Raw genomic sequence first — 21,227 nt, 5'->3', positions numbered from 1 at the left:
TTCAATTGGCCCATTTTGAGTGAGACCCCTGCAGCTGTCAATCATGAAACAGGCTGTTATGTAATCCTGCAACATCAGGGTACGTCCACTAAAAGTGCTTATTTTTTCCACTGACAGGCTCAGGTTGTTATTTTAAGTGTCCCTGTAGAGACAGACCTTTTTGTTTAAGAATAAAATCCTTTTTTTAAAACCAAAAACAGCTGCTAAATCACGCTTGCCAAAGATACCAGACTCCACTTGCAGAATCAGCATCTCTATAATTGTACAACACACTTAATTTAAACTCAGTAGAAACAAAATGAAACTCACTGAAACCATCTTGGTTCATCTTTCCACTGTTCCAGCAATCATCATCTCTGGTGTGGTTGAAATAAACTCTTACTTCACCAAGTTAGATGTCAAAATATTCTGGTTTTACACACTGTTTTCCCCACTGCTTCCCTGATGTCCCCCTCTTGCTCTTTTCCCAGTATTTTCAGATCTAACGGGGTGAACTAAAGGTTTATTTTGACAAAACAAGATTTGGTGATTGTTGGAAGATTGGACAGACAAACCAAAATGGTTTTGTTGAGTTTTATTTTGTTCCTGTCTGAAGTGTGTTTTACAATGATAAAATGACAGTTTTTGCAAATGGAGTCTGGTGGCTTTGTGATAGCAACTGTTTTTGTGTGGATGAAGTTTTGTTATTTGCACAACACAGACGAGAGAGAGAGAGAGAGAGAGAGAGAGAGAGAGAGAGAGAGAGAGAGAGAGAACGTGTGGTTCATATTCCTGATGTTATTACTATTAATAAACACAGTCAATTTCTTTTACTTTGCCAACAATTTCGAAAGTATTACGGTCAATAAATCTTCAATTGATTTATTGGGCAGAAGATATTGTTCAGCAGACTGAAGGTCTGACATTTTGCGCACAACCCGTTTCCGCATCTTTGCTGCCACCTTGCGGATGTGAAAAACGTTGCTTTTTCTTCGCGGAAATGACGTAGTAAAAAAAAAAATACCTTCACACGTTCCACAAGTTTGTTTTCAGCTCCATTTAAAGTCCTCGCTGTACAAAAGGCGAGTTCGCACATGTATAACAGTTTCCTCTGTCAAGTTAGATCTGTCCAAAGCTAAATGTGGCTCTTTAGAATTTTTGAGCCGTTTTCCCAGTGAAAGTTTGCCGGGTGGGAGGAGTCCTTCAGGCGCGACATAAAAAGCAAACGGACCGGCTTCCTCTTCCACTTCCTCATCTCTTCTATCGGAGGTAAGACGACGTATATTGCTTGTTAGTGTTGATTCAGTTGCACATTTTTCTATTTTAGTAGATAAGTTGTAGCATTGAATAGATATTGTTTTGACAATATAGCATATATCTGCAATTATAGGTTGTCCTTTCCAACGTGTTTACAGCAATTTAGCTATCAACTTGTGTGCAGGGTTACAGTACTGCACCGACCAGATTGAAGGTCACAATCCTTCACCATCTGGCACTAAAACGTAGTAATTTAATCTGATTAGTTTTGTTAACAGAAACGACAATATGTTTTCTACATGGTGCATGTAGTATTTGTTAGACAACGTAAGATTAACTCTTTCATGAAGCTCATTCAAGAAATGGCCGCCAATTTTTCCGGTGGCTGCTAGCAGTGTCTCTCAATGATGATAACTTTCACAGACCTGTACTGAATTACTGTGATTGCACTTAATTATTCTGATGTGAGACACTTAAATTATATTAAGTCTTTCGACTCATGTCCGGAACACGTTGCGTGGAGCAGTCACGTGTTGGCCGGCCGTGGAACCCTAACTTGCTAGCTGCAGTGCTAAAGCTATCATTTCATATTGTTTTCTAGATGGCTGAGAAGGATCCAGAGACTGCTTGCTGCAAAGGTAATTTCTTTGACCCGTTTACAGTATTAAATTAGATATACTTTAATAATAGATGTAGATTAAATGTAGCATAGCATGGCCTAACATGGAGCTTCATGCTACTGTGATGTCCCATTTGAACTCTCTCACTGAATCTGTCTTGAGGAAACTTAATCTGTCAAATACTGAGTAGCATGAAGCTCTTACAAGTGTGCACATCTGAAATTGCCCTTATAACATGTGACATGCTTCTTTTTTTTTTTCCTGTTATTTAGGTGTGAGGGGGACGTGGCAGAACTCTCCCACATAAGGTAATTAGAAAATGTTCTATTGAAATTGATCAAAAATGGTAATATTGGTAGTTTTGCTGTTGTCAGTCAGCCTGTGATTGGCTCTATAGTTGCTCAGTGCTGCTGTGATGAATCTCTGAACTCTCTCTTACTGAATCAGCCTTTGAAGAAACTTCTTTACCAGATTCTGAGTAGCACATGGGCTCCAACATACTGAAATAAGGCCAAAACACAACTCTGGTTATAAGTACTTGTCATTTGCTCTATAACAGACAAGCATATGCCTGATTTTTGTGATGCTAGGTTATTGATCTGATCAGCCCTTCAAAATACCCAAGGCCAGATTCACACCCCAGTTTATGGCTAACCACCAGTTGTCTCTGTAGGCTGGTCTGCACTGTCCACTCACCGAATTCTTCAAAGCGACTGGACTGCACACTGGTGAGTGACAGATTGATCTGTTTTAAGTATTCATTTGTGGGGTCTTAACATGATGATTATAATTAATGACAAGCATATGCCTGATTCGAGTGATGTCAGCCTTTAATCTGATTCCTCACAGGTGAACTAATACACAATGTGTTGTTAGTAAGCATGTGATTCACCTTCTGGTGTTTTCTCTGCCAGGTGGGAGTTCGACGCAAAGTTTCAGGGAGGAGGACATGGCATGGATGAACATGTGAGTCTTAACATGATTGTGTTTATGACGTTATCAGAAATACCTTTCCTGCAGTGCATCAGAAGTGTTATTTGACGTAAGAAATAGCACAAATCAAGTATACGGTTCAGTGTAGAGCAGCAACCAAATCTGAGCATGTGTGCTCTAATATAGTTTTCTTCGGCACCAATAAGCTCAGTTGGAACAAGAAGTCCAGTTTCCTTCGATGCTGAGTCAAAGGCAAGGTGTTTCTGACCGTTTGAAAGGATGAAATGGGGTAACACCCATCAAATGCCTGGACGACTAATGTCACATGGCAGTTTGTCACCAAAGCACTGATCAAACGTTTGAATCTCATTGTGCCACGAGAGATTATTGTTGAACTCTACTGAAAGGCTGCTTTCTCATGCAGAGACTGAGTGGATACTTGGAAGAGGAGAGCACCCGCTGACGTCACATGGTGAGGGTTTTTTTTGTTTTATTTGTTGACTCATTAAGTGCACCCAGAGAAGATGTTTCTTTTCATAATGCAGTTCCAATGATGATGATACTTAGCTCACTTTGAACCGATGTGAAACGACACGAACATCTGAGCAACTGCATTTATTCACCAAATCTGTTCCCTTGAACTCACCATTTAATGTGTTTGATCCAGTTAAATTTAAAAATTGTTCGGTTTAACATTGCCATGTTGCATCGTGATTAATTGTGTAACCAGTGTTTTATTTTGGACAATTTGTACATGACAATAAGTAGTTTCTTTTAATGTGCAATAATGAAACTTTGTCTTCTGTCAACAGATGATTAATTGGCCGCTTCAGCAGCATGACTGAGGTGTTCGAGTTGAAGGTAAGATGTCATCAAGTCACTATTACATCCCCAATGGCGCTTATTAACAGACTTGCTGAAAGTGATGAGATATATTTGGAATCTCGTTCGTCTGAACTGCTGTTGAGAAATGGAATATCTGACATCAGCAAAAGTTAACTGTAGAAGGCTTTAAAAAAAAGCAAACGCTTACCATATCGCCATATTGACCTCGTAGTGTCATCTGTTGCAGGTATCTGGCTTTGGGAAATTCAGAAGATGCCATCTTCTCCCCAAAGGTGTCAGCCAAGGTGAGTGAATGCTCAGTGCAACCACCAGGGCACAAGTGTCATTCTAGAGCCCAAATCACATGACAGGCCCCAAATGGTGGGAATTGAACCAGTTTATAAAGTCTGGCTGCAAATGTCACATTGCATCGTTTCCTTCATGATGACACCCGCACACGTCTTACGCCATGTGTCAATGCCAGAACCTGAAAAGGTGAACCCACTGGCGTTACCATGGCAATAAGGGGAAGACCCGTTGGGGCACCAACAGTCTGAATGGAAACGAACTTGACACGGATGTGACAAAGGTTGAATTTTCTGTAAAGTCCAGGTGCTTGTTGTGATTTGGTGCAGATTTGATTTAGGGCTGATCTTTAGAAGAGCAGCAAACATAAACACACATGAAATGTTAGCAGTACCATTGGTATACGGTAGACTGTTATTGACTTGCATTTATTTCTTTTTAAAGTTTCACATAAAAGCTGACCTGAGGATGTGGAAGTGGTCATGAATGCCCCAGCGTGTCAGAGTTGAGGTATGTATCTGGTCAGCGCGGTCACACTCGCTGGCAGTTGTTGAGCAGAAGTGATGAGTTTCTTATTACCGCCCCAGTCTGAAGATTCATGACTGATTGGTATCCCCTCTGATCACACGCGTCTTAAATGTTGTCGTTCACATTCCTCACACTGGATGAGTAACCCTCGTCTCTTGTGGCAGGTTCGGTTTTGCAGCATGAAGTCATCACATGGTCCTGATCTTTTGCTCAGTTCGCCCACGATTGGTGAGTTTTCAAACATTGTGGTTTGAATTGGGAGGCAGATTTCAGAAGATGGAACTGTTGATATTTCCAGTTACATGTGTACATTTAAGCAGAAGTGATGAGTTTCTTATTACCGCCCCAGTCTGAAGATTCATGACTGATTGGTATCCCCTCTGATCACAAGACTAGAAGCATTATTTATTTTTTGTGTGTTGGTTGTATTGTACACATTTTGACAGATGCCTTTTTTCTTTTTTTAATAGTGTCTTCAGTCCAGCTGGGCCCACTGCTTTTGGGCAGCATTTGGTAAGGATTTCAAACTTAATTTTGAAAGCTTAGTTTAGAAGTGATGAGTTATTTATTACCGCCCCAGTCTGAAGATTCATGACTGATTGGTATCCCCTCTGATCAACACTGTAATGAACATTTTTAGTTGAGCATTGAGGTTTTTGCCACCCCTTTCTAAGATGTGTTCCTTTGCAGACTCGGGACTGAATTTGGGTACCATCGTAACTCTCAGCCGTCTCGGTTGCAACACAATTGCTGCAGTTTGTCTAAAGATGAAGCGACAAAGACAGACCCTGGCACTCGACACTACATTTATCCTAACTGAGCAACAGGACTGCTGCTGAATTATGTTTTGTAACGACCTGACGATGTGCATTTCCAGGTAACTGGAAAGTTAAATGGTGGAAACTTCAAATAAAATACAGATTTCAGTACAGCTTATATTGTGTGTCTTATAATGTATTCAAGCTTCTCATAGACCAATGACAAGCTTGAACAGAGGAAAAACTGTGACAACTACTCACCCAAAGTTGTAAGCATAGTAAGAGCTATACAGTTGATCTGCAGCTACCAGAATGACTTGTAGCACCACAATACTTCATTTATAATGGCATGATACATTTATCAAAGAATCTGCAGCTCCTGTAATGTGGATATTGCACTCAGCTGTATTTTGATTATCCAGCTCTTAATTTAGGCCAAACTACATAAAAGGGGTTTCAGAGGGTTTTCAGATCCTGCAGGCTGAGCCCGAATGTGATTAACTTCCAAAATTGTAAGGAAAGATTTACATTTTAAAAGCTGGAAGTCATGTAAATGATGATCACAAGATGTACCAATTGATGAGTGCATACATACCGAGTCCCCTGATGTCAGCTGAGGAGGAATAAAAATCCATCAGCATGGATTATAAAAGCAATGGCAGTTTCTAAACTGCACACAGATTTGTGAACAGTGGATTTACTCATGGCTCTTTCCTGATGTCGGCTAACACCAGGAAACTACATCCATGATCAAATCAAAGGTGAAACAACATTCTTAAGAGTGGATCTAAAGTAACTGAGGAATACTGAGAGGATCCTGAAATAACCTAGAAATAAATGATCCTTTTTGAGGTTGGGAACAAATTATACAAGTTAAAGATCAAAGAAAACCAAAATGGGTGAGAGAATGATGTGGACTTTGTGTGTGTGAGCATGTCTGAGGATGTACTTGATGAACCCGTGCCTTTCAACAGTGACACAGCAATATTAATTCAGTAGGCATTTAAATTTATTAAAGAACAAGTGAGGCACAAATTATCTGACAGTCTGAACAATGAAGTATAAAAGCAGGAGCCAACTGAGGATTCATGTGAGTACAGTAAACAAGTTTTCAGTATGTGTGAATTTACTAAAACATTTGGACAAATTCTGTCCTTTCTACACACTACCTGAATCAAATATCTCAAATGTAAAAGCCAGGTGTGGTTCCTGTAATCATGGATACAGACTGTGCAGATGTCTGTATGTCGCAGCGGCTTCAGATCTCCAAAGTCCAATAACGGGGCCCAGATATACGTCAGAGCTCTCCAAACGAGAAGTTGCTGTTTATTTAAAAAAAAAAAAAATCAGGTACACAAGTCAGTCAGTGGTGAAGATCCTTGCAGCGATATCGTCCAATAGCCAGTCCACTCCAGCTAACAGATTCTCTCCCGTTACTGCACTGCAGCCAATGATGCACCAGTGATGACTCTTGATCTCATCCAGGGCCAGCGCCTGCAGGACAGACACAGCGAGGACACACACTGTGATAATTCAACTGTAATATGACATGAAGACCTTAAATCAGCACCGGCGACATCAGTGAAATTAGACTTGGAACAGGGGTATGAACGTCACCTCTCGTATTGCCTCTTTGGACAGGGCTCCTGGTAAGTCCTGTTTGTTGGCAAACACTAGCAGCGTTGCACCAGCTAACCTCTGCATGAAGGAAAAGATGCAAGTACAGACAATGTTATAATAGTTAAGAAGACAGTCCTTTAGTATTATTAATCAGTCTAGTTGTGATAATAGAAAGTGTATTTGTGTGTGTGTGTGTGTGTGTACCTCCTCCAGCAGCAGTGCACTGAGCTCCTGCCTGCAGTCCTCCAGTCTCAGTCTGTCTGCGCTGTCCACCACCCACACCAGCCCATCTGTGCTCTCAAAGTAGTTCCTCCAGTAGGAGCGCAGTGACTTCTGACCTCCCACATCCCAAATATTCAACTTAAACCTAGAAAACGCACAGAACGACAATTTGGTATTTAACAATACAGTTACTTACCACGAGGTGCTCACTGTGAACGGAGGTGCAGGATGAACACTGACAGTGTGAATGTGGACTTTTTGGTGGATGTGACCTGAGTGTTAAGCTTTGATTCTGCGTGGTATTCATACGTAACGTGTGTGAAGTTTAGGTCAAAGACAGCACATCCTGTGTATATGCGCGTGTGTGAAGGCGCGCGCGTTACCCTCTGTGTTCTAGTGTTTTGATGTTGAAGCCCAGTGTCGGGGAGATGGTACTGACGTCTTCTCCGTTAAACTTCTTCAGGATGGTCGTCTTGCCCGCGTTGTCCAGACCTCTGCACGAGCCAAGTTAAAGAAACTCATAGCCTGGTTAACTAACGCTGCTTGATAGCTAGCACGTTAGCATGATAGAGCACAAAATGCGCGAGACAAACGGCACTAGCATACAACAGTTATTGTATATTATCTATCCATACGCAGATATAAATTGGTGCTCGCGGCTCTTATGTTACTGACACATAAAGTTATTATCACGTTGATATTTGAATACTTTGTCTCCAGCTAAGCTAGTAACGTTAAACTGTTAAAGGATACAACATTAGCAGTCTCATCTCCCGCTCCTTCTGCTTCATCTTCTTCAAAATGGTCAGCAAACCCATCGTGACGATGTCCCGCTGTAGTACAGTTATAAAAAAAGAGGCTACCGTAACTGATTTATAGTTTGTATGAAAGATATTTAGCATCCAAAAGCATTGTGAACCAGGAAGAAACTGTGAAAATAATCCCGCCCCACGCAACCACCAATTGGACTGTTGGGTACAAAACGAACGTTGATTGGTTTGAGACTTTCGAAGCTGGGTGATTGGTCGGTGAGCACTTTTAAGGTGTGGCCGTGGTGTAGACGCGTGTTTTTGTACGTTTGGCGCCCCTGTGTGTCTGTTCTTGGAATTACACATTTGATTACGCAATCCGGAGATGATCTGTCACAGCTTGTTTCCAAAAATATTCAGAATGTACCGCTGTATTTCAAAGAATACAGAATGAATTGGAAGATACAGTAACACAGCTGATACTGTTTCCACAAAGAGAAAACATGCCCTACATTTATGCAAGACACTGTAAAAAGTTCTGTTAGCCCCCTACAAACATTTTAAAACAGTTCAAAAACATCCTGCAATCCAAAACCTTTTCTTTTTCCAATTCTTATGCATACTAAATAAACAAACAATACAAAAAATCTTTTCACAGGGTTTCCATGTAGGAATACCCAAAAATAATGAATTTTAATATTACATTTGTATTTTAGTTGGATATTTTGAGAGTTCAGCTTTCTGGATATGTGATTTTACCTCATTATAAACTGATCATGAATATGACCAAACAGTAAAAACTAGCTTGGATATTTGGAGTTGCTTTAAAGACATTAAGCCTTGTGCATGGTTGGCACAAGAACGGCTCTCCTTCTATCTTCAGTTACATCATTTCCTGCGGAGAACCAGTAAAGGCTGTTGGATGTTGTCTGGGGGTTAGGTCATTCATTTCCTGGCAAAGTCACTTGAAAAATCCCCCGCACGTGAGGGAGGCGCAACCCATTTCTTAAATTGGTCAGACTACCCCGACCTGTTCCTGTCCCAAAGCATCTTTTCCCATTCATTCATTATGATGAGTTCACGTGCTGTCAAGAATTTCTGTTAGCATGTATACTGTAGTTAACCACACATTTACTGTAAGGCAACATAGCTGCTTGATACTGATGGAAAAATATACTTAGGTAAGAATTCTCGAAAACCAGGGTGAAATTTGTAAGTATAATAGGTGAAGAGCTGCAGAATAAAGACTCAAACAGATTGGATGTAAATCATGCTTGACGTGAATTAGATTGATTCATTCTCCTGCTTTTTTAGTTTTAAAAACAAACAAACAAACAAACAAACAAACAAACAAACAAAAACAACAGCAGATATTTGAAAAACAAAACGACTTTTATCAGCTGTCCGGTTCTAAACACTGCTGCTTCAAGCGCTGCTTTACCACCGGAGACTCGGAAAACAGAGACTAACATACTCCACGTGAAGGCAGCACAGCCCCGCCAGCCTTACCTCGCAACGGGTCAGTTTAAAATAATGAGAAACCGAAAGCATCGTGTTGCATCATCGGCTCTCTGATGCCAAGCCTCCTGCTCAAAAGCCATCAGACACGCCGGCTGAGCGCTTCCCCACAGCGCGACAGACGCGACAAGTCACCAAGCAACCAGCAGACATTATCTTACCCCACGGAGATCCAGCCTTACCTCCTTCCTGCCTGCACTGATTGGTTTTCATCCAGAGTTTACGCCAAGCTGCAGATCGTGCGCCAACGTCATGGTTTGAATGGTACCGACTCTACTTGCGGGAACGCTGCACGGATGATCCGGGCTGGGTGAAGGTTCATCCTGCCCGTGGACGGTCTGTCGGTCTGTCTGCTGCCGTAGGAAGAGATGTCCCCATTATTCATGGACACCGGGTACGAGCCCAACAGCCCTGACTCGCTGTCAAACGAGGAGAGCCACAGTACCACCGCTGGATCGGTGAGTTTCAGTTATCAATCAGTCCAAAATGAACTATAATCAAATCATATTAACACTCTTGCCGTGTACAAGTGTTTGATTACTGTAATACCGATTTGTGATACAAACTTGCATTAAAATACTGGGTAACTCTTGTGCTAGAAGTATACATTTTATAGAAATATTATGGGAATAAATGGGAATAATCACCCAAACTATTCCTTTCATGTTATTTGTGTCCATTTGACTGCACTCTGATCCATGCATTTCACGTTTTTGCCTTTTTCAAAGCACATTGTAACTTGTTTTCTGTTATCAAATCACTCTGAGATCAATCAACCCACGATGTAGCACCTTAGATACAGCCCAGGTCCCTATAATAGACTATGATGGGTAATGGGTTTCCCAACAAGTTATAAAGAGACACACACCATATGCTGTGATTGCAAAGCCCCAGTTCAGCTCCAGCAGGGGACATTTATTGCATGTCAACCTCCCACTCCCCTCTCTGTCTTACCTTGTTCTGTCACCTCTCAACTATCCATTATTGAGTAAAGGCAAAAATGGCCCCAGAATACTTGAAATAGAATAAATCAGTATAAATAGATCTCAACATATGTGCCATATGTGCCTCTTTGTACCCCATAATACACAATGCAGTTAGAACAGTTAGCAGCAGTTCTCGTGTGTGATAATGATATTGACTATTGGCTTCAGCCCTGAAGTGGGTGAGTTGGTGCACTTCCAATCTGATGACATCTAAATGAATGCAAGTTATCTGGTTTTCAGGGAAAGTGACCCGGATAAACATTTAATGCAGGTAAAGTAATTGGTGCTTCCTGGTCCTATTTTGGATCCTGTTGATGAAGAAATAAGAGTCAGCGATGGAAGAAATCGCCTCATAGGCTTTAGAGCAAATTGACAATTTACCTTCACGTCTAAACTTCATTTGCTGCTCATTAAATTAGCTTTTACGTTTGACTTTTTTCTTTTCTGCTTTCCTCCTGAGTGAAGCATCACAAGGTACAAAACAACTTCCTGCTTTAACAGAGAGAACACATGCAATTTCATGTGATAAGCTTGTCTCATGACCTTATGAACTGGGAAATCTTTCAAAACATCATGCAGAATCAAACAATACTATACATCTGCCTTAAAAAACAGAACATTTCCTAAAAAGCAGCAGGGGATACCGCAAGAGAAATCTGCTCTTAGAAAACACACAGACTCAGCATATATACTGTGATTAATGCTGGAAGGGTGCGTCTGTGTGTTACATCTTTACAGGAGAGAGAAGGAGAGGGGCAACCGACGGGAAGGAGAGGGACAAAAAGACAAGAGAAGAACCGAGACGCTGCGAGGAGGAGCCGGAGAAAACAGACGCAGAGAGCGGATGAACTCCACGAGGTTCGAAACATTCATTCATCTCCATTCTCTCCTTCCTTTAACCATCGCACTGTGCTTCTGTCACTTTCTGTCTCTCTTTCAAACACACACACACACACACACACACACACACACACACAGGCTGTGTGACTGGTGGTGTGTGTCTTGTGTAATCTGTCAGCATGCTCATAGCCGTTTCTTGTAAATAGTCTGCTTTAGAAGAAGGACTTCACTCCCACTTGTTTGCCCGTCCCACAGGCCAATCCTTTCCTCCCTCTGCCCTAGACACACACACACACACACACACACACACACACACACATACACACAGTCCCGCCTATTTTTCCTTTCTTGTGTGTCCCTTCCTGTGTTTTTTTTTTCCCCTGAGGGACAAATTCCACAGGTGGTGTAACATATACACACACACACACACACACACACACACACACACACACACACACGCACAGGGATATATTTCTTTTAAATTTCAGGCATAATTTCATCCTCCAAGAATACTGTCATCCCTCTGAAAAAGCAAGAGGTGATGCTTCCTTTAAGGTCCAAAATCTTTGATGGTGATTTAATGAAGTTAACAGGACTAATTGTTCAAACATGGTGTTGAAGGACAGTTGCAGGCAGTTGTGTCAAATACAAACCACACACAGGTGGCATTGTTGCTGATACTGTATGGTTTGACATTTTGAGAAATGAACTTATTGGCTTTTTTGCTGGGAGTTAGATGAGAAGATTGACCTTACTCTCATGTCTGTGCAGTAAATATGAAGCTACTGCCAGGAGTCGGCTATCTTAGCTTAGCATAAGGACTGGAAACAGCTAGCCTGGTTATATCTAAAGGCAAAAAAATCCATCTACCTGCACCTCTATAGCCCACGAATTAATAAATTATATGTAATTTGTTTAATCCATACAAAAACTTGTCAACACAAAAAGCTGCGGGTCAGCAAGTCACTGCTCCGCGCCATGAAATAGCCTGACACATAACCACCTGTAAAACCTCAACTTACCTTTTTTACACTACTATTTGTGTACAGATGAAACAAAGGAGATATAATGTGTTTATAAGTGGGCTTTGGAGGTGCTGTAGGTGGATCTTGTTACCTTTTTAGCAAGGTGTTTCTCCCTTTTTCCAGTCTTCACGCTAAGCTAAGCTAAACTAAGCTAACCATCTCCTGGCTTTAGCGTCGTATTTAGCAGACAGACATGAAAGTGGTATCGATCATCTCGTCTCGCTCTCGGTAATCGATGATTGATTACTGTATTAAGATGTCCTTTCTAACAGGTTTCTGTGCAGCTAAACACATGATTTGTTCCTCTGTAGTGTTCATCTTAATGTGGTTTTGTGTCTCAATGAATAATAACAGTCAGATCTGATCTTGAGGACACATAAAACGTGTTGTATCAATCTCATTAAGACAGTATGAAATCCAGTTTACTGTGCAGCACCTAACCTCATGGTTGAAGGCGGTTCTGCTCGACAGTGCTTATAGCTTGCTTTATTTTCTTCCTACATTATCTGTTAGAACACGTTGGATAAGTGTGTGTTTACTGGATTTGTGAATGGGTGTGTGTTTGCTGTCTGTGTGGAAGAAGTCCAGACTTTCACTTTCTGTCTCTCTTCGTCTCTTTCTGTTGTGCATTTTCCACGTGCTCATTTCAAAGAAGTGTCTCTGCCACAAACTAGGGATGGGCAGATATGACCTAAAATTTATATCACAGTATTATATTTATTTATTTATTTTTTTAGGGTGACAGTATATCACAGTACCACTCAAAAAAACAGTAGTATTCCCCTCAAAACATGATTGTACCTCTTTTTACACTATAACAATGCAAGGCTACACATCTAAGAAATAGAGAAAGGTTTAAAAAATGTATGCGTTTATTGGCTCTGAATAGGAATGAATATGAAGTAGACATGTGCTTTGCCCCATCATGTAGGTTAATTATTAAATGTAATGTGACTCATTCTCAGAGTCAGATAATGGTAGAATTGGGCATCCTAACAGTGTTTATTTGGCAGAAAACCATAAGTATATTATGTAAATCCAACAGCCAGGCCACTGACTGTCAGTGGCCTGACTGTTAAGTACATTTACATACAGCAGCAACAGACACCAGGGTTGCGCAAGTTACTCGGAAAGTGTAGTGAGCTAAGCTACCAGTAACTCTACATTAAATGAAGTTTCACCAGACTGAAGCTACCTCCAGAGAAATGTAGCAAGCTCAGCTACAGCTACATGGCAAAAGTGGTTTACTCCATCAAAGCTATTTCTTTTTTACATTGAACCAACTTCATTCCAAGTCAGTGCTCACTGATCAGTAAATCTCAGCCAAACAGATAGGCAGGAAAAAATGAAATAACTGTTATAAGATGGTGAGAGTGAGACTTTTGTGTTGGTCCTTGCAGCCAACAACAGAGAAATTAGCATGCATTGCTTATAATGTAACCGCCAGATCTTCGTATTACAGGAGTCGGTGGCATAGTGAGGAAAATACTAATTAGTGGATGTAACTCCAGGTCTATGATTATGTGCGCAGCCCTCTACCTGTGTATTATGGCCACAGTAAAGGACATTATTTTTAATATGCTAAAACTTTTATCACACTAATGACAATATTGAAAAATCCTCGCCGTTGCACTGACGTCCCACCAGTGACGAAACCAATACACTCTCCATTCCTCCCACCAGTTTGACTTACAAAAGCTACACAGTGGATGTCATCGCCTGTGACGCACAGCTGCAGAGCACAGCTAGTTTGACTGTGACCCTGTGACCTTTAGAGGAATATAGCAGAAATGAAATCTTCCTGAAGGGAAACCCTATTCTTATGAGTGTTATTCACTTCCGTACTCACAGTTACTGATGCTCAATGGAGATAAATAGTGGCTGAGCCTGTTACTGAAGTGTATCCAGACTGTACTGAAACTTAAAGAGGCCATAAAAGTTAGAGTTTAGTACTACTGATAAACCAGGAGAAACCATCTCTGGAAACTCTTAATAGGAACAGGTTTTATTTTGCTGTCTCCACCACCTACCCTCTGCTTTCTTGATGAACTCGCAGTATTGGCACTTAAGAGCAATATTTCAGTTCTCCTTCGAGGTTCTGACTCTGGCCGCACATCATCGGCTCTATGGCTGGCTGAGAATAGCCTTCAAGAAGAGTGTCATTAGCGAAGCTTTGCTGTAGTGTTTCATTACAGTACAAGACAGGCCTGGAGTGAGATGATGTGGGTGGGATGGGATTGCGTTTATTATTGTCTTTTGATGTATGTTTTTAATCAGTTTTTATGGCTGGTGAGTGCCACACTTAGGGATAATAAAGATATACCTGACTCAACTTGACACTGACTATTTTGTCATTTCTGACCCTCTTATCTCCTCTTGTGTTCATCTCTGTATTTCTACCCCCCAATCTCTATCTTACCCAAATCTACTTTCCTTTTTCCCTTTACTTTCTTCTCCTTAGGAGCTCCAGAGTCTGGAGAGATCGAATTCAGCTCTTCAAAAGGAGATTGCCTCGTTGAAAAGAGACCTCCACCGCTACACGACGGCTCTGGATCGCCATGAGCCTAACTGCTGCCTCCGAGGCGCCACATCCAGCTCCAGCTCCAGCTCAACAACCCGCCTCTCGCTATCCCCCTCAGTAGACTGTCAATCCGGCTACAGCCCTCCTGTTGTCCCTCCTCAGGCCTCAGCCTCCTCTCAAGCTGCTTCCCCTTCAGTCTCTACCTCCCCAACCTCCAGCCTGGGTCTTCAAAACCTTGAATGTGTCGGAGGCCCTCATTTCTCATCTTCAACTGCTGCTCCAACAACTACATTAGCCTCAACTAGCAACTCGTCTTCCAAACTCTTCACTTCCTCCAGCTCTATGACTGTTCCTTATTCTGTCCCAGCTGCTCACTCTTTGTTTTGCAATGAGCCTCCTTCTCTAATCACATCAAGGCCAACAAATGTTAGACCTGTCTGCACCAGCATCGATTCAAACCCAGTACCCTCCAGCTCTTTCACCGCAGCTGCTCGGCCTCAATCAAGGCAAGGCACCATCCATGAGGGTTCTTCGCTGTCAGCGGATGCTTGTTTCCCTACCCTTGGTGCACTGGACAGCTTTCTAATCAAACAAGCCTCTTTTCTAACTGCTTCATCTAATGTAGTGCCCCATTACTCCCATGTGGTGGCAGAGAACACAGGTCTAGTAGCACAAGGTTGTCCCATGAATGTGCCCCAGCTTCATCCAGGTCACTTCAGAGAAAAACCAGTCAATTCCAGTTCACCACGTTCTCTTTTACCATCAGGTCCCGCTCTTCAGTCCCTCTCAGTGTCCCCTCAGACAAACCTGGAGCCGTCTCCGGCCCCTGCTTTTGCCTTAAAACCAAGTTCCAGTTCCACGTCTCTGCTTTCCATGCTCACTGTCCCGAGTCCCCTTAATGAGCCTCAGACTACCTCCAGCAGCTTTAATGGTCCTCTCTCTCAACCCCTGCCCTTGCTGCCACCATTGGCAGATCCCTCAAGAGATCTCTCCCTTTCTGAGCTCTTAGAGGTCAACGATTGGATACTACAATAAATGGGACTAATTAGCAGTAGCACTACATGCCACATAGCAAAGGAAACCCAGTTTCCTTGTGCCAAAATAGACATTTAATACATTTCAATACTCAGTTTTTTCAAGCAAGTTGGACTAAGTGATACCAAATCACAGCACAGAGACATTTGACGATGGAGATCTTCTGAAAGAACTCAGCTACAGCAATGACTGTGAAATGCAAATGTTTTATGAGACACCTTTATACATATGACGCCTGTATGGAAAACCTGACATCATAAAATCAACCAAGGGCCCAATAAATGTCTGGGCTATTGCTCATATTCAGCTTTCTATTTCTTAAAGGGATACTCTAGTGTTTTAGTGTTGCAAAATTGTGCATTTACAATGCAAAGATGAGGTTTCAGAGGCTGGAGTCTGATTTGTTTCTAAAATTGCTAACTTTGCTGGACAAAAGGCCAAAACTCAATGAAAATAATAGCTAATACACTTTTAGATGAAATGTGAACAGAACGCATTACGATTTTTTGTTTTCCAGTAAATCGCAGGTAGAAGCCTTCCAAAAGAGACGAGGCGAAGCACTGAAAAACTGACTCAACATTCAAAACGTTGACTTGTAATTTTAGACAGGGTGGAGTACTCACTTCCTTGTAACTTCAAGGAAATGTTATTAGGAGAAATTTCCATCTGCGTCGCAGTGTGAACATAGGAATTGCCAAAGTTAACCACACAGCCCTGGTCTGGCTGCATGCTCTGGTCATTTTGATTCAACACCAGGAAACATTCTTTCTCTTTTTTCCCTTTTCCTTTTTCCGTACTCAAGGTAGATAATCAAACACATGCACTCTCCTCACATATTTTGCTGCTATTATTTATGTTCTGCCATATTGGAATCCAAGAAAAAAGTCAGTCAGTTTGCTGGTTTTTAACTTTTTTAAAAACTGCAATTTACTTTTCTACATTTCCTAATACAAAATGGATTAATGTTATTCCTTCTTCACTTCAGATAATATAATTGCATTACTTCAACTTACTGTGATTCTTCCTCTATATAATTCTAATTCTAGAAATCTTTTGCGAGGCTTTGCTTGCAAGAGTCGATGAACAACTAGAAAATGGGTGACTGTCCCCCAAACTGCCCCAAAGTCCCAAGACTGAACGTATGTCTCTTGGTTTGTGGTAATTTCTTTATTGCAAATGGTAAATAGTTTGAGTCTCTGTATTAATCATCTGTTTCATAAATGTGTGCTCAACTAATTAACCACAGAGGGTCAGTAGGAGCTCACAGCTCATGTTTGCCCTCTGGCCACCTAGTGGTCAAGTCCAGCTATGATTTCATGGACAATTTGTGTGCCAAATCAAGACCCTTGTCTGAAGTTACTGCATGATCGGTCCCATCCAAATGTATGAATGAGATCACAAATTTTTGGATTAGCTGTTACGCGCAGTATACTGACAGCAGGCCTGCACTGATCTGTGAGGGAGGAGCAGTTAGAAAACTGCAGAATAAGGTGATGAGGTGCTCAGGGACAGTTTCATTAAGGATGATGATGGTGACGGGGCATTAAGTGACACACATATAATGGTCCACTAACAACCCAATGGGTCTAAACTTGATAAGAATAGTATAGCAATGATAGGAAGTTGTATAATGAACAATACCCTGATTGTGCTCATTTCAACTGAGTCGAAGTTAATTTTTTCACTCCCTCTCCATGTAACTGACATAAGACGGGGCTGCTCAAACTGGTTGTATTACTGCTGTAAGGAAATTAAAGGTGGATTGTAATTTGTTTATAAAAAGTCAGGAGATGTAGCTGCACAATGATTGTATAAAAATGACGATTTTGGTTTTTCAGAGGATGATTTACATAGATTATTCTGCTTTATATACACTTTATCTGTAGATATATCGGAAATATATCAGTGTTTAGTGTGAGGCATAGGTGTGTAGCTTATGACTATTTTGTATTTATCATGCACTGGATTAATATATTTATGCTGTAATGCTGGTTGCAATTGAAAAGCTAATTACAAATAAAACTTTTTTTTTTAAAAGTTTTATTTCACTTTTTGTTCAATTTATAATTCTGGTCTATGATACAATACAATAATATTTTAATATAACTATAGTTACAATACATATAACTGCAATTATAACTACAAACACATTATTGTTGCAAAAAGTTAAACTGATTTGCATTAAAACATTCTTGATCAGTTCGATGCACTCCGCCTTATTTGGTCTGGTATGACCGATATCTTATGGTGGCAAATGCTAGCACACTTTGGATAGACATATTGACGTCAAAGTGCTTTCAGTCTCTTACCTGCTGTCACACTCTTCACCTGCTCAGCCGGTGCTTTTCCACTCACACTCTCCTTGATAGCCACGCCCACCTGCCCACTCACCTGATCCTCATTCCCAATCAGCCCAGTACTTAAGCTGCTCTCCCACACACCTCACTCATTGCCAGATTGTTCTTTGTAAGACTCTCGAGCATTCACTATTGGACTGCCCTCTTGTTACCGAACCTGCCTGCCTTTGACTGCCCTGAGCCAGAGCTGCAGCCATCTCCAGTCCCTGGGTTACAGCAATCATCTGAGCCAGAGCCGCAACAATCCTCAGATACTGCTGACCTCCAGTATTCCTTGGTGGTGGGGGTTCATCAGCGGCTGGTTCCCCTGACATCACCATGTCCCACGCCGACCTCCAGTCCTGCTGCCGGTATCCAGACCTGTTGCCCTCACACTGGCTTGCTGCTTGGGTTCCCTGCCGCTGGCTGTTGTTCCTGAGACACCTCACGGGCCTTTTAGAGGGGACCTGCCTACACCGTCAGCCTCCAGCCCGACCTCCAGAAAGGTTCAGCCTTCACCCCAATTCTCCAGGCCGACCTCCAGAGGGGATTCGTCTTCACCGCTATTTAACCAGAAATGGTTACTATCACTCTTGCCAAAGCCACCACACTCCATTTGCAGAAATTTTATTATTGTAAAACACACTTCAATCAGGGACAAAACATAACTCACCAAAACCTTCTCAGTTCATATTTCCATTGTTCCAACAATCACCACCAATTCACCGAATCAGAACAGGAATAAGAGTGGGTGGACAGAGAAGCAGAGGGGGTCAACAGCGTGTAGAGCTGGGATATTTTCACATCTAACTTGCTAATTAAATTCACCAGACATGATTAGTGGAGTGAGGACTTAAAAACATCTGATGTCGACAGATTTTCCCAGTTAAAAAACAATAATTACCAGATAACTGAAACCCTGCCATGTATTATGAACACACCATCCTGTAATTTAAGTGTGTGCTTTAATAAAAGTGTAATAAGTTCAACCAACTAATATTTATGGCGCAGACGAGCGAAGGTAGCAATGTTTAATCGTCTAGACGACTAACTGCGCACATCCGTACACACTAGTTCACCTTTACAGCCTCTTTCTTGCAAACTATTCTAACTCAAATTTTCCAACTTGTAGATTTATCAGTGTATAGTAAAGTGTGCATAGTACAGTGTTGTAGGAAGCTTAATGGTGGTGGCAATTAAGTCATGCCACCATGCTTTTTACTTCTGCATTTATGCTTTAAAACTCTTAAAAGTGTTCATACGTGAAGATTATCTTGCTGAACAAAGCATCCTAATCTTTTATTTGCCACAGGTCTTATTTTCTGCAATAATCCAAAATCCAGTGGAAAAAAATCCACCGCTGTTTACAGAGGTCATCGAGGCGATGCTAACTTCCGGGTTGGCCTAATACGTCATCCCAGCTCTCTAATGCTGGTGACCCCCTGACCTTTCTACCAGCGCCATCAGCAGGTGAGCGTTACTAATTTGATTTAATTTAATGTGCCTCATTTGTACTTTATGTTTTTTGCTAATTAGAAAATCTTAGCGTGCTCACGTGCTTAACTAAGACGGTGAACGTAATAAAAATTACACCTATGTAAAATCAGCTATGTTAGCATGTTGCTTAAAAACAGCCTGATAGAGCTGCTAGCATGACTGAAGTAGCCTTGACATTTTAGCCTTGATATTAGATATTACAGCCTATTGTTAGAAATTAAAATGTTAGCAGATTGAGTATAAATTTGAAGAGATTTTAGAAAGATTGGTCCACTGTTCTTGTAGAGTACAACACAATAATAGTGCTTTGAGCCATTGTTGCCACTGGTCATTGTTAACAGACCACTATTAACAGCCTCTGGTAAACAAGATGCAGACCAGTAGCACTTCCAGCCACTTACCGGACTGCCGGTCCCCCCGGTGTTTTTCCCTGAAGGCAACCGGCTGAGCTCATCTGCGACACAACACAGAGGAGGAGGAGGGGGAATACAGGAGGAGAGGAAGGGGCGCAGGCGCGTGGTATTACGCACGCCCTTGTACTGGATATAAGATTAAGGACCTAGTATGTTTATGGTGAGAGGAGCAGTAAGGAGGCGTCAAGGCTGGCAGCGCAAACACACCAGCAAAACACACTCACTGCAAGCCAAGGTGTGACTTTGACAGGGAGATGGAATCGCGTGGATAATTGCGCTTTTGAGTGCGCGAGCATGTGTGCGCCGGCGCGAGAGCAAGAGAGAGCGAGCGAGAGAGAGAGAGCGAGCAAGTGGCTCGTGAAGAGAAGAACAATGGATGGGACTTGATCCTCAAAGAGCACTACAACCCCGCGTGCAAGCACAAACAACACACACACACATACATACACGTGCGCGCGCTCACCTCAAATAGGAAGCGAGGAAAATGGGAAGACGAGGGGGGAGTGGGGGGAGTCAGACAAACACTGATGAGCGTCAAAGCGGCGCACTGCTGGAGAATAGGAGCAAATATTTCGTAGCAGGGTGAAGCCGTTCAGCAGAGGTGATGCAGTGAGAGCACTAATGACGCATCTGTTTAAAATTAAACCATCTTTAAGAGGCAAAGCCATGCCACATAAATAAAGGCAAATAAATAAATAAATCCATCCTATAGCGTCATCCGCAGTGAGGAGCCTCATTCCTCTCTCTCTCCTTGCACCACCTTTAGGCTGAGGGACCAGCGGCAAGACAGTCAGCGTGAGATGAGAGAGCATCCGGTCGTAGCTTGCAAAATAAAACCTTTATCAATGAATCTGCATTGTAACAGTTTTTCCACTGAAACAAGCGAGTGTGGCAAAGTGAGGCACTGACCAAATGAATGAGGGTTGATTACATTGTACCCAACGTTAGTGGAGGTTTGCAGTGAAAATGGAGACAGTTTGGTTTTAAACACATCGGATTAGTGGGAAGTTTTTTTTTTACGATACCAAAACACACTGATCTGACAGGGGTGTCTGAGATATAAATGTCAGCAGGACTGTGGAGAAAATCATAGCCATATAAATCTTTGGTCAGGGTTCAAATCATTCTGAGCTATACACAAAAAATGGAGCATGTCAGTGAATTTATTTTGTATTAACCATGATTTTGCTAAGAAGAAGCTGCAAAAACATGGCAAGAAATGTCAAAATGAAAGAAAGACCGTGACCCAGTCGCTGTCA

At 41.8% G+C, this 21,227-nt stretch overlaps 2 protein-coding genes, 1 long non-coding RNA gene and 6 other non-coding genes across 13 annotated transcripts; 8 read left to right on the top strand and 1 right to left on the bottom strand.

Moving 5' to 3' along the window:
• Positions 1–1,202: 1,202 nt before the first annotated feature.
• On the top strand, positions 1,203–5,379 carry LOC143316712 (uncharacterized). 2 transcript variants are annotated; one of them, XR_013076594.1, is made up of 12 exons: positions 1,203–1,248; positions 1,838–1,874; positions 2,129–2,164; positions 2,447–2,584; positions 2,771–2,822; positions 3,214–3,261; positions 3,602–3,650; positions 3,862–3,919; positions 4,365–4,430; positions 4,613–4,676; positions 4,919–4,961; positions 5,139–5,379. It is a non-coding gene; the product is annotated as an uncharacterized LOC143316712 (long non-coding RNA). The 2 variants fall into 2 exon arrangements; XR_013076593.1 differs by having other exon boundaries at positions 1,219–1,248; positions 2,530–2,584.
• LOC143317527 (small nucleolar RNA SNORD29) lies at positions 3,335–3,399 on the top strand. Its single transcript, XR_013076672.1, has one exon. It is a non-coding gene; the product is annotated as a small nucleolar RNA SNORD29 (small nucleolar RNA).
• On the top strand, positions 3,708–3,777 carry LOC143317528 (small nucleolar RNA SNORD30). The gene has a single exon (XR_013076673.1). It is a non-coding gene; the product is annotated as a small nucleolar RNA SNORD30 (small nucleolar RNA).
• Positions 4,051–4,176, top strand: LOC143317532 (small nucleolar RNA SNORD22). The gene has a single exon (XR_013076677.1). It is a non-coding gene; the product is annotated as a small nucleolar RNA SNORD22 (small nucleolar RNA).
• On the top strand, positions 4,474–4,543 carry LOC143317531 (small nucleolar RNA SNORD31). The gene has a single exon (XR_013076676.1). It is a non-coding gene; the product is annotated as a small nucleolar RNA SNORD31 (small nucleolar RNA).
• Positions 4,764–4,833, top strand: LOC143317530 (small nucleolar RNA SNORD31). The gene has a single exon (XR_013076675.1). It is a non-coding gene; the product is annotated as a small nucleolar RNA SNORD31 (small nucleolar RNA).
• LOC143317529 (small nucleolar RNA SNORD31) lies at positions 4,995–5,069 on the top strand. The gene has a single exon (XR_013076674.1). It is a non-coding gene; the product is annotated as a small nucleolar RNA SNORD31 (small nucleolar RNA).
• An 822-nt stretch (positions 5,380–6,201) lies between the features above and the next one.
• arl2 (ADP-ribosylation factor-like 2) lies at positions 6,202–20,664 on the bottom strand. Of its 4 annotated transcripts, none has more exons than XM_076724321.1 (6): positions 19,957–20,664; positions 7,802–7,881; positions 7,432–7,542; positions 7,031–7,193; positions 6,824–6,904; positions 6,202–6,700 (listed from the first exon to the last, which is right to left on the bottom strand). In XM_076724321.1, the coding sequence occupies exons 2-6, from the start codon at positions 7,864–7,866 to the stop codon at positions 6,566–6,568; spliced, it is 555 nt and encodes a 184-aa protein (XP_076580436.1). In that variant the 5' UTR covers positions 7,867–7,881; positions 19,957–20,664; the 3' UTR covers positions 6,202–6,565. The 4 variants fall into 4 exon arrangements, with proteins under 4 accessions (XP_076580436.1, XP_076580435.1, XP_076580434.1 ...); XM_076724320.1 differs by lacking the exon at positions 19,957–20,664 and adding an exon at positions 9,498–9,695; XM_076724319.1 differs by lacking the exon at positions 19,957–20,664 and adding an exon at positions 9,307–9,456.
• Positions 9,679–18,696, top strand: batf2 (basic leucine zipper ATF-like transcription factor 2). The gene is made up of 3 exons (XM_076724316.1): positions 9,679–9,773; positions 11,040–11,159; positions 14,628–18,696. Exons 1-3 carry the CDS (start codon positions 9,684–9,686, stop codon positions 15,720–15,722), a joined length of 1,305 nt encoding a protein of 434 aa, XP_076580431.1. The 5' UTR covers positions 9,679–9,683; the 3' UTR covers positions 15,723–18,696.
• Positions 20,665–21,227: the final 563 nt, after the last annotated feature.

This window comes from Chaetodon auriga, chromosome 24 (genome assembly GCF_051107435.1).
Source record: "Chaetodon auriga isolate fChaAug3 chromosome 24, fChaAug3.hap1, whole genome shotgun sequence".
Taxonomy (NCBI): domain Eukaryota; kingdom Metazoa; phylum Chordata; class Actinopteri; order Chaetodontiformes; family Chaetodontidae; genus Chaetodon; species Chaetodon auriga.
Note: the sequence above shows the minus strand (reverse complement) of the source record. Positions and strands in the feature narration are given on the sequence as shown.